The 12243-nt window shown below is 40.5% G+C and overlaps 1 protein-coding gene and 1 long non-coding RNA gene across 12 annotated transcripts in view; one reads left to right on the top strand and one right to left on the bottom strand.

Moving 5' to 3' along the window:
- Window positions 1-1850, bottom strand: part of LOC113895183 — a 114361-nt gene extending 112511 nt beyond the window's left edge. For all 10 annotated transcript variants that reach the window (XR_003511784.1, XR_003511783.1, XR_003511786.1 and 7 more), the window contains exon 1: window positions 1768-1850. This is a non-coding gene — a long non-coding RNA (uncharacterized LOC113895183). The remainder of the gene's footprint in view (window positions 1-1767) is intronic.
- Window positions 1851-1954: 104 nt separating this feature from the next.
- GRPEL2 (GrpE like 2, mitochondrial) lies at window positions 1955-10921 on the top strand. Of its 2 annotated transcripts, none has more exons than XM_027546013.1 (4): window positions 1955-2051; window positions 4277-4430; window positions 5520-5601; window positions 7730-10921. In XM_027546013.1, the coding sequence occupies exons 1-4, from the start codon at window positions 1978-1980 to the stop codon at window positions 8092-8094; spliced, it is 675 nt and encodes a 224-aa protein (XP_027401814.1). In that variant the 5' UTR covers window positions 1955-1977; the 3' UTR covers window positions 8095-10921. The 2 variants fall into 2 exon arrangements, 1 of the variants encoding a protein (XP_027401814.1); XR_003511775.1 differs by lacking the exon at window positions 1955-2051 and adding an exon at window positions 2092-2413 and having other exon boundaries at window positions 7730-8172.
- Window positions 10922-12243: the final 1322 nt, after the last annotated feature.

Raw genomic sequence — 12243 nt, 5'->3', positions numbered from 1 at the left:
CCTAATGAGTGGATGCAGCACACCTGGTGTAACTTAGCTACCAGACGCTTTAACAAAATGGCTACAGCGTGGATGCCACTTCTGGTCTGGTTGTTTTTTCAAAGGGTAGGGCCATGGTTCTAAGGTGGACTTGAAGCTCCATCCTCCCCAGTATTGCAAAGCGTTTAGATTATCAGATTTCTAGTATCATTGTATCCTCAGTGGGGGTCCTTGAGCAGGTTCACCAACCTCTCTGAGCCTGTTTTCTCCTATGTAAGAGAATCATGATCACTCCTTAACCCATGTTTTCCTAAGGTCAAAAGGAAACAGAAGGTTGCTGATTATAACACATTTGAGCCAGGCCTTGGATAGAATATAAGGAGACTCCAGTTTTCTCTTTATGAAACTCACAAACAAGCAGAGAAAAACTATGACTCAAATAGCTACAGTACGAACGAGCCACGCTAAGGTGAAGATTCAGAAGAAGGCACACTCCTCCTTCCTTAAAAAACTTTTTTGACGTTAAGGATTATCCAGTAACTAGTCTGGCAACTCCAAGTATCCACAACTCACAACCTGTCAATTTTCCATACTAAATCTCTCTAAAATTCATCCATTTCTTCCCATCTCCACTGACACCATCCAACTTCATTAATTCATTTAACAAATACTAGAACATCTACCGGAGAAGGAAATAGCAACCCACTCCAGTATTCTTGCCTAGAGAATCCTGTGGACAAAGGGGCCTGGTGGGCTGCTGTCAACAGGGTCGCAGAGAGTCAGACACGACTGAAGCAACTTGGCATGCATGCATTGGAGAAGGAAATGGCAACCCACTCCAGTATTCTTGCCTGGAGAATCCCAAGGTCAGAGGAGCCTGGTGGGGTCACACAGAGTGAGATACGACTGAAGTGACTTAGGAGCAGCAGTACATGCTGCTGCTAAGTCACTTCAGTCGTATCTCACTCTGTGCGACCCCATAGACGGGAGCCCACCAGGCTCCCCTGCCCCTGTACTAGATGTCAGAAATCACAGCTGTGAACAAGGCAGACACTCTCATGAAGCTTACACTAAAAACAAAAACAAACTGCTGGATATACCTAAAATAGTAGTTATTTTAGATAAGGTGGTTACAAACGTCTCTCTGGTGAGGTAATCCCAGAACAGGACACACCCCTTCCCTGCATGGACCCGTCCAACAGCTCGTTTCCCCACTTCTTAGACCCAATCTCCTCCACACTACGGTCAGTGGCCCCTTAAACTCGTAATGGCACTGTAACATTCAAGTTCTTTAGACAAAAAGATTTTGAACAACTACACTAGGGCACTGTTCCACTGTTTATTAAATATGAACAGACCAAAAAGAAAAAATAAAATCTCTGCCCTAATGGAGTGTACCCATTAGTGAGGAGAAATTAAAAAATACACATTTCGAATCACAGTAAGTCGAGGGGGGAGGGGGAACTGACGAAAAAGACTTTGCAGATGCTGTTTCTTTCTACCTGAACCATTTGCCTTCTCTTTTCATTTACTCGTTACTCCGCTTTCAGTTCAAACGTTATTTCCCCTGGGAAAACGCCCCACACTAGGTCATATCGTATTCTAGGGTTCCGCAACGCCAAGCCCCTCGCATTTAAATAAGGGTCATATTTTGACCTCATATGGTGTTTGCACCTTGTGTAAAACCTCATGTAAGCTCCTTGAGGGCACAGGTGTTGCTCCCTGTGGTCGCCGCGTATTCCGCGCCTAGCACTGAACCTACTCCCTTGCCACAGGAAACCAACCTACCCGCGGAACACGCCAGGGACCGGAAGAGTTGCGTTGCTTAAAGACCGGGTAGGGAACTGCACAGGAGCAACCAACAAGTGGCGTTCCCATCCGGGGCCCTAAGAGAAAAAAGCCCGCGAAGGCTGCTGGGAAGCGTGGTTTTTGAAGCGAACGTAGCTCGTCATTTGGGGCAAGTGCGCATGCGCTGCTTCCGTAAGCCGAGGTGGGAACATGGCCGCCAGGCTCCTGTGGGCGGTCCGTCGGCGGATACAGCCCCTGGCCGCCCATGCCGCGTCCGAGGGCAGGTAAGCGAGGCAGGTGGGGATTGGGAACTTGAGGACAATGAGGGACGAGCGATCTGAAGGGGCAGTTTAGGGCTGGAGGACGCGGGGACCTCTCTAGCCTCTCGGCTTCTACAACTGGGCGCTCACGGCCCCATCTTGCAGAGCGGGAAACTGAGGTTCACAGCCGCGCCTCCTTGTCTGGCCGACGTACGTTGGAAGATCCGAGGTCACGCCCTCGGAGGTGATAATTGTTCTTCCGACTGAACTGGGGACGTGCCTTTCCCGCCCCTTTCTCCAGCTTTGGCGCTTACAGGTGACTGGCTTCTTTCCTAGCACCCTGTATGAACATAATGGGGAACCAATATCTGAGCTTCACTTTTCCTGTAAGTAAAAGGAGGGCGTTGGACTTTGCCAGACGGCCCTTCCACCTGCCTTCAGGAGTTTAAGTTCTGGTTGCTGCTTTTATCATTGCAGCAGCTTTTTTTGATCACTTATCTTGCCGATTGCAGAACTATGGGTAGTTCTTTTTATTCTCCCGTTTAATTGGGGGAAACTGTGGTTTAGAAATTTTGAGTAATGTCTCCAAACTTAAATACCCATGAAGTGGTGGAATTCAGACTGAAAACCAGTCAGGGCTGTAGAATCGGCCCTTTTAATTAGTGACCAATGTTCGTTATTCTCAGGGACGATTCCCTGTTGACAGTTTCTTTACCAGAAAAAATGAAAATTGCTGAGTAGGGGGATGGGTAAGGTTGGATCTCTGAAAAGTAAATTACGGTGAAATCCAAAAATTTTGCATAACTATTTGTCCCCTTTTTACCATAACACACCTGACCCAGCACTAGGATGAGAGGTTGAATTCTGGGTTTCAAGCTTTTTTCCCCTAATCTTTTTGGCAGTTTTTGGTGTAGGGAAGTGATCGGGAGCAAAATGGTTCCTTCTAATAAAATTTTTCCCCACTCCAGTTCTGAAAGAGTAGCAATTGAATGAATCCACCACACCTTCCCTCTTTCTCATGATTTGGGCCCTAGCCATGTTCCCTTAAACTGGCCCTGAGGATATTTTGACCTATTTTTAATTGGATAAATGTTGTTTTTTAGGACTTTAGGAGGAAGGATCTATTTCACCCTGTTTGATGACCACATTTTCTGAACTAAAAATTGGTAATCATGTATAATTTGACATAAGATTGTAATAACTGAATTCAGGACTAGCATGAAAGATAAAAAGTAATCTTGACCACACACTTAAACTGATGGTTCCTTCTTCCCTTTCTTGAACTAAACTCCTTTACCCCTACTAAGCGTTCATTTAGATTTCACCTTAGTGGCCACTCTTCAGTATATGCCAGTTTATATAAATAAACTATTTGTTTTTAAGACCTTTTGCACCCACAGATTTTCTTGATGGTTTTACTTCAAGTTAAATTATGAGGACCCAGGAGGTGTAATGGAAACTTCCTTGAACAGGGGGTTCAAAACTGCTGCAATCCAAAATCTACAAACCCCTATTCTAAAATGTTTATGTAAACTGAACTACATATCTATATGATCTATTTCATTCACCTGTTCACAGTCCACAACATATAGTAAATGTTTTGTAAGTTTTTGATTGATTTGATTTTACATGGTAATTTCCCAACTCATTTTCTCCTAATGCAAATTCTCTTCTATAAAAGCCTTTTACTTAGAGCTTGTAAAAGCATTACAAGCTTTTTTTTCTTGTATATCAAGAAAGCTTTAGAATTCTAGGCCTTACTCCAATTTGATAAGGTACCTTTACTGGGGTTAATTTTCCCCATTTATAAAATGAGAGACTGAACCTGAACTGTATGGCTTTTTGTTTTGAATTCTTGCTTCTGGCATTGTTCTGCTGGTTCTAGGTACTATAATTTGGTGTTCTCTTGCTGACTTTTGTATCCCCACTTCCAGCTATTTCTACTGCCTGATGCTCAGTATCCTGATTCAACAGTATACTAACAATGTGATCTTGAGCAAGGCATAAGCCTCTCTGAACTTTGGTTTTCTCATCTATAAAGTAGGAATGATAATAGTATTTATCTCACATATTGTGAGATGAAAAGATGATTTAATAAAATCTTGTCAACTGTATCTGGCACTTCACAAGCACATTATAAGTGTTTGTGGTGTTATTGAAACTGAAAGCACTTTGGCTAGAGAGAGTCAATCTGGGAAGCATTCCAGTCTCTGAACTTTGTTGTAACTTTGGCTGTTTGTCATGGCTAGGGGATGGCTGCATCCTTTCAGCACTGCCACTCAGAGAACTGCTGGTGAAGACTGCAATTCTGAGGACCCCCCTGATGAACTGGGACCCTCTCTTGCAGAACGAGCCTTAAAGCTAAAAGCTGTTAAACTGGAGAAGGAAGTCCAAGATTTAACAGTAGGTAGATTTTATATTATCTGTTCATATCGTCTGAAATATATACCATATTTTCTATTATCTGTTTATGTTACCTGTAGTCACATCTCTCTGGCTTAAATATTCACATAAAGTTTTTTAAGTCAGTTTTTTAAACTGTTTCCTCTAATTAGCTCTTTACTCCCTCTTGTTAGATATACTGAGCAAAATAATCTGTAGTAGTTCAAAAACATTGCCGACTACGGATACTCATCTTTGTTCAGTTTCCTGGTGTGTCACAGTACTTAGATATCTGATATTCTGGTAGTTTCAACGGAGGTACAATCCCTGGCATGTAGTAGACACTCAATAAATATTTGTTGAATTAATGTGGTCATTTATCATTTTATTCTGCCAATCAGACTCTATCTGGCTTAATGTGCCAGTACTGTACTGACAGATTTTGAGAAATAGAGTAATTCCAAAGCAGGACCACCCAGAAAGGGCAATGAGGTTAGAAAGTATGTCTTACGAGAATAATGAAAGGAACCAGGGATTATAAGAATGAAAGAAAAAAACACTAAAGAGGCTAAATAATTGCCTTCAAATAGATGACATATGTTTTTTAATACATATTTATTGGCTGTGCTGGGTCTTAGTTGCAGCATGTGGGATCTAGTTCCCTGACCAGGAATCGAACCTGGGTCCCTTGCATTGGGAGCATGGAGTCTTAACCACTGAACCATCAAGGAAGTCCCAAGATGACATATTTTAAAAACTTACTCTTGGTTGTCCTAGAGTTTCAGTTCAACAAAAGAAAGTTGGAGGGTGGCAGTGTTGGGTGAAGACTTCAGAAAAAGCTTTTTCTGAAGATAATGAGCTTGAAAACAGTTGTTACGGATTCAAACTGCAGCCTAAATGACAGCCTATCAGAACTGTTGTAAACAGAGATTGCTTCTCTGGGAATTTGGAGTAGCTGATACAAGATTCCTATACAACTCCTAATGTTTTTGCTTGTTTGTTTTAATAAAAATCTATACCAAGGGTAAAATTTGTAAAATAAGCAAAAAGTTTCTTTTCTACCAATAAGCATTTGTTTTCTCATCATTTGACTTTGCTTCTGATGCTCAGGTGAGATACCAGAGAGCTGTAGCTGACAGTGAAAATATAAGAAGGCGAACCCAGAGATGTGTAGAAGATGCCAAGATATTTGGTGAGAGATTTATTAATAATAAAAATATTTTTTAGTTTAAGGGCACTTACTAGCAGTTCTGCACACTGAACTTAGCAAAAAATACATCTGGGTCCTTAACCAACCTATACTGTACCCTTCCTCTATTCCATAGGCTTTCTGCGCTGCTTATTGAGAATGTTGGAAAATGAACCATTTGCTGAAATAATGTTTGCCTTTATTTTCACCAGACTTTTGTTATTTTTCAAGCATGTACAGTTTTTCTAGTGCCTGTACAGGCAATTCTGTTTAACTCTTTAATGAACAAGTGAAGTGAATCATTAAGATGTTCAGAAAAGGATCCAAAGAAAATACTAAAATTTGCTTCATCTTAGCAAAACTGGTCTATATCCAGAATGTAATAATTAACTATTAATTACCAGACAACTTTCACAACTAGAGACAAAAATCATTTGTGTTACTGTCAGTGTTCTACAGCTTGCTCAGTTACAACTCAGAGGCTCTCAGACCACATGGAATCAGATAACCCTGATGGCTGTGCTAGATCAATCTGTTTTTTCACTGATGGCGTTGAATCATCTTCTTGGTTCATTTCAAAGTCTCTCAGAAATCTTTTCCTAAATGCACCACATCTTGTTCCAAATCTGTTCATGAAACTGTTAATTGAATAACAGAGATTCAAGGGTAAAAGGCAATCTGTGATGACTTGCTATACTCACAATTTAATATGGAGCATTATACTTTTACTGCACATAGAATGGAGTGCCCGAGGGGCCCTTGGATACTATTTAGTCCAGTCTCCTCTTACAGGCAAGCTAGAAAAAGTTATTTGATGTCAGATGTAGATATGAATCCACTGATCCCTGATCCCTAATCTATTTTTCTTTCCCTTGTATCACTCATACTCCTTCCTGTTCTCTGGATTTTATCTGCTATTCATACACGAGATTCACTCCATTCGTGTCCCATCCAACGCCGTTCCTTTGGCTTAGCCTTCTGATTCTCATTCAGTGCTTTAGATACCATGTTTCAAGACTCTGAATAAATACTAACCCTGAAATTGTATTCCTAAATAACTCAGTACTGACCCCCAAATGTGTTTCTGATATTTCATCCAAGTTTTAGTCGCATATTTCCAACTATCAGGGCTCAGCAAACTGCAGCCTTTCCATCCAGACAGTACATACCTGGGAAGTCTCTCCTCTGTCATTATCTCTCTTATTGGCTGTGTGTTTTGATACAGGGCCTTAAACTTGTCCCTGGGTTAAAACTAGATCAACAAAGTCCTTTGCCCCTCACCAGCTCCTACCAGGGCTTTTGTGTTACCACACAAAAATGATATTCCTTCATTTCTATTAAGAAAAATGAAGAATGATGCATTGAAAGTAATGAGATTTCTCAACAACTGAGTTCACTTTTATAAAGTTTATGTGACTCTAAAAAAATTAGACAAGCTTGGTGGCCTGTCTCCAGCGGACAGAACAGAGTGATTTCCTCACAAACAATAAGATATAACTTTGTAGCAGGCATTTAGAGACTTACCTCATCTATGGAGTATATTTCTTTCCTGTTCCTGTTTAGCTAATCCTCAAGAATAAACCACTCCTTTACTCCTCCTTAGTACAGTCTTGTCAACTCCTCTTTTATTATTCCCCCATCAATGAACGTCTTCTTCCTATTGAGAATGCATGCCTTAGCACAAATGAGACAGGCAGGAATTTTCAAAATATATGTAAAGGTGAGTTGTTCAGTCACTCAGTCACTTCCGACTCTTTGCACCCCATGGACTGCAGCATACCAGGCCTCCCTGTCCTTCACCCCATAGATAAAACAAGCATATAAAACTAAGTCAAGTTTTTAAAAAGACACGTTTCTGAACCTTTTGTACATAGTCTTACCTAGTTCTTGGGTTCTAACGATCTTCCCCATCTCCTAAGTGGCTTCCTAGATGTATGTGTTTTAAGAGAAATGTTGGCTCATCAGTTTGGTTGCGAGGGTAATCACTGGTGATGATCCTCGAATCCCATGTGGCAGTCTTTGCATTTCCTGGGGTACCTAGTATACCAGCCACCTCTTTGAGCCTTCCCCAAACTCTGCTCTCAAGAACAGTGATTTCCTCACAAACAGTAAGTGTCTGGTTTCTCTGTAGGAATTCAGAGTTTCTGTAAGGATTTGGTGGAGGTCGCAGACATTTTGGAGAAGACTACAGAGTGTATTTCTGAAGAAACAGAGCCTGCGGACCAGAAGCTCACTCTGGAGAAGATCTTCCGAGGATTGTCACTTTTAGAAGCAAAGCTGAAAAGTGTGTTCGCCAAACACGGCCTGGAGAAGATGACACCCATCGGTGACAAATATGACCCTCATGAGCATGAACTCATTTGTCACGTGCCAGCTGGTGTTGGGGTGCAGCCTGGCACCGTGGCATTCGTAAGGCAAGATGGCTACAAGCTTCATGGCCGCACCATTAGACTTGCCCAGGTGGAAGTGGCAGTAGAGTCTCAGAGAAGACTATGAATGGGCCCAGAGGAACTGCATGTTCTCCCAGAGTGCAGTCACCTGTGATTCCTTTATTTATTAAACTAGGTTCGTATTGTACATGAGGTACTTCATGTGATCTGTTTTGGATTTAGTCATATTGGCTTTATTTCTGAGATACTCTTGATTTAATGTGACCTGTTTGGTCTCATCAGAAGTCTTGCCATTGGGCATTTGAACAATGTGACAAGTGTTCCTGTGGCCTTATCAAAATGTGTTGAAGAAAATTATTTTAAAATTGGTACTCTGATGACTTTCAATCCAAAATCTTTTTTAAAGGTGGAAATGAGTTGTATGTTTATGTGTTTTCAACTAAACGTTCATTTCTGGTCCCTATAACAGAAATTGAATACGATCTTGAATTTGGTGGGAAGAGGAGGTGGTAGGGATTGGTTTAACATTTGGGTACTGAAATTATAAAGCTTTATAGCTGTATGAATTTAAATCATTTGGATTGATTTTTATGCACATAGATTTTCAGAGCCTACTCTTTTCATTTTATTTTTCTTCTAACCGTCTTTTGTCCTTATAGTTTCTGCCAGGTGGACTTCATATTCACACTCATTTCCCTTTTCAAATCCCATTTACAAGGCTAAGGCCCCAGGAAAGACTTGGAAGACAGAGACTGGCAAGAAATCAAGATACCAGGTCCCTTGCAAGCAAGTCTGGCCAAAAAACCTTGTGCTTTCCTTACTGAGTTGTCTTCAAATTATTTTCAGCCTCCCTGGGTGTATAATCATTTCAGGGAAATTGAGGCAGCGCCAACAGCTAATGACCTAAACTGGTCTATGCAAGTAGTTTACCACAATTTCTCTTTCCACTGGCCCTTAAATCCTCTGCCACTTTGTCAGATTTATCTTGTGATCCATGATTAGATTATGTAGGGAGGCGGTCAGGACCAAAAAATGTTAGGTTCTTATGATTCCTCATTTGATTTAGTTATAATGGGCTTGGAGTTTTTGTTTTGGGGTTTTTTTTGGGGGGGTACTCACAATTCACTACCTCTCTTACATTAACTAGCTTTATATCCTAGTTTTTTTATCTGTCTTATGTCACATGTAAACATTTAGCTCCCCTTTTATGTACTGACCTCCTAGAGGTAATGAGCCTATGTGTATATTTTTTATTTCAGTCTTATAGATAGTGTTCTATAAAAAATTTATTCAGTAAATGAGTTAGTGAATGAATGATGTATATATCAATCGAACATTAGAAAGGAGGTCTTTATAGATATTTTAATGTTAGAAGTCGCCTTAATGATCTAATCTCACCCTTTCAGTTTCTTCAGACTATGTGTAAAAACAGTCTTTTTAGGACTGGACTCAAAAAAAACAAATCTCTAAAACTAGTAAACTAAATTTCAGTGAGAACTTAAGTAAGAAACAACTAGATATTAACTTCAGTGTTTAAGATTCAACAGTTCTATAATGAACATGCAAATATACCCCCAACAGACAATTAACTGTTGTTAGGTTTAGGTTTAAGTTACTTTCCCATAAAATAAATCCATTTCTTCTAGAATCTATGACCCCATTCTGTGGGGTGGTGAAACAGCCTCTTAGACATCATAGATAGTTCAGCACACGACACAGATGCATCCTCAAAACCATCCCCTAATGGGTACTACCACCTCCACCAGATTAGACACTTTAAAAAACAAATGCATACTTCTAAGATGCAAACAAGACTGGTGGTGAGATTTTAAAACCAGAACCTCTTGGCATTCCACTAAGTACATCCTGTAAATGTAATGAGCAGTCAGATTTCACAATGGGAATTTGTCTCTTCTCTTTTGCCTTCATTCCTTTGAGAATGACAAATAGTGACAATAAGAAAGTGAGGCAATTATGATTTTCCATTTGTTCTTGGATCACTAGCTATTCATTACAAATGAATTAGAATAACCATAATTTTAGGTGTGGAATGTTCTGATTACTTGAAGAGTTTTTCAGTATTCTTTGCAACCTCCTGTTTTAGCAAGTAGATTGAGAATAATTTTAGATTCTTCTATTATTCAGTAGTTTTGCAGAGTTAAAAGTATAAATTTAGAAGCTGGAGCTGTAACAGAATCTCAAAAAGTGGAAAGGCTTTCAGGAGCCAGCACAGCATAACAGAGCATATGCTTAGTAAGCATCAACTTGAACATAATTCCCAGCCTAGTCACTTCACTCTTCTGAGCCTGCTTCCATGTTTGTAAAATAGTTACAATTCTCAAACTATTACGAGGATTAAATGAAATGTGCAAATTGCCTATTACAGTAGGCCCTCGAATATTTATTTTTATTGCTTTTTATACACATTGTTTTTTGTTTGTTTTCATAGTTGCCTAAAGTCTAGGGGAAGGGGAAGACTGGTGCTTGACTATAAAAAAATAATTGTAAGTTAATCAGTCACAGTGAATTATTTTCCTTTCAACTTCTGTTTTTTGTGTGTGTCTGTTTAAACTATACTGAGGAAGTGTACATTTTTAGACTGGAGAAATAAGGTGGTCTCGGCTCTCTTATTTTCATCTTGATGGTAAAGTAAAAAGATACTGTTGGCATGTAGATGATATGTGTAAGGAAGCTTTGGCTTATGTGAAGAGGGACCTTGGTGTCTTAGTACTTAGATTTTATGAATCTTTGGTGGATTTTCCTTACCACTATAAAAGAATCATTCAGTTTGTACTGACATAAGTTACGTGGTGCTCTTTCATGGCAAAGGATTTAATAAATGAAGAAACATCCTTAAACACTAAAGCAAAATCAGAGAAGACAAAGGTGAAATATAATCTTCAGAAACGTTAATAAAACCTTAATTGAAATTACTGCGTTTCATGTATTTACTGTCTGCCAGAATCATACTGTGTATTGACATGGTCACTTCACTGATTGCTGACCGACCTGTTGACGCTCAGTGGAGGGAACTTGGGGTCTCACAGCTGCCCAGGCCAGTGGATGCAGTGCAGTCATTTTGCCTTGGTGTTGAAGTCTTGTCTGTTTTTTTACCTCCTTGACTTGCTTCCTTCTAATTTCTATGTATTTCTTCAATCTAGACTCCTATTTATTTCTGCCTTTCTGTCTGGCACTGCCTTATATTCTTGTGCCTGCTTCTTGGTTCTAATCATCTTACCTGCTTTAATCATTTTACTCGAACTGCAGAACTTCTGACCATCCTCTCAATCCAATTACTGGCATGTGGCTGCCTGCTTCCACGTGCTCTTCCCAACCTTTGCCTAGCCTTGTCTTTACCTCTGCTTCTCCACTGGCTTCCACATACCCAGCCTCCTGGCTAAGTGCCCCTCTTTGTAGCCAGCCTTTTCTGTAGTTTTGGCTTTGCATTTTCATCATTCTTCCCACCCTGGCTCCATAATCCATTGTTTCTCACAATCCCAGAGCTAGTTGGTAAGTATATCCTTACTCTTTTCCATTCTCAAATTCACTGGAGGTTTTAAAACAGCTTTGAAATCTCCTTGAATCTGAACCAGTAGATTATAGGGAGGTGACACTGCTGGTTTCTGACCCACACCTTCCTGTCTCTGGATGCTCACTCTTGATACCTGGCCATCAAACCAAAGAGCCAACTCAGGTAGCCAGTGGAGTAGAACCAAGGGCCATGGCTGAGCTTTTAGCTGACAGCCAGCACCAACCTGCCAGCCACCTTAGTGAGCCACTTTGAAAGTGGACTTTCCAGTCCCCAGTGGAACAGCCCCATCTGACATCACATGGAACAGATGACATCTCACTGAGTCCTGCCCAATGTGCAGATTTATGGGCAAAAAAAAGTGTTACCTTTAGCCACTAAGTTTTGGGGTAGTTTGTTATGCAGCAATAAATAACTGATGGAATCACCCAACCCCACTCCCAGTCTCACTACTAGTACCTTGGCCACCAGAATTATGGCTCCTTGCTTTTCCTCTTAAACAGCTTTTTTGAATTTGTCCTACAACTTTGATACACATGGTATTGTGGGATTGGAAGAATTTTTTCCTAACAGGAGAAAAGAGCTGTAAAATCTAGAATTACCAAGGACCCTAAAATTGGCTCAGATGGTAAACCGTCTGCCTACAATGCAGGAGACCTGGGTTCAATCCCTGGGTTGGGAAGATCTGGAAAAGGAAATGGCAATCCACTCCAGTATTCTTGCCTG

This window comes from Bos indicus x Bos taurus, chromosome 7 (assembly GCF_003369695.1).
Source record: "Bos indicus x Bos taurus breed Angus x Brahman F1 hybrid chromosome 7, Bos_hybrid_MaternalHap_v2.0, whole genome shotgun sequence".
NCBI lineage: Eukaryota > Metazoa > Chordata > Mammalia > Artiodactyla > Bovidae > Bos > Bos indicus x Bos taurus.
Note: the sequence above shows the minus strand (reverse complement) of the source record. Positions and strands in the feature narration are given on the sequence as shown.

Coding starts and splice junctions, on each gene's coding strand:
- GRPEL2 (XM_027546013.1), top strand. CDS start 1,978: ATGGCCGCCAGGCTCCTGTGGGCGGTCCGTCGGCGGATACAGCCCCTG. Junction 2,052..4,276: donor CATGCCGCGTCCGAGGGCAG/GTAAGCGAGGCA, acceptor TGTCATGGCTAG/GGGATGGCTGCATCCTTTCA. Junction 4,431..5,519: donor AGGAAGTCCAAGATTTAACA/GTAGGTAGATTT, acceptor TCTGATGCTCAG/GTGAGATACCAGAGAGCTGT.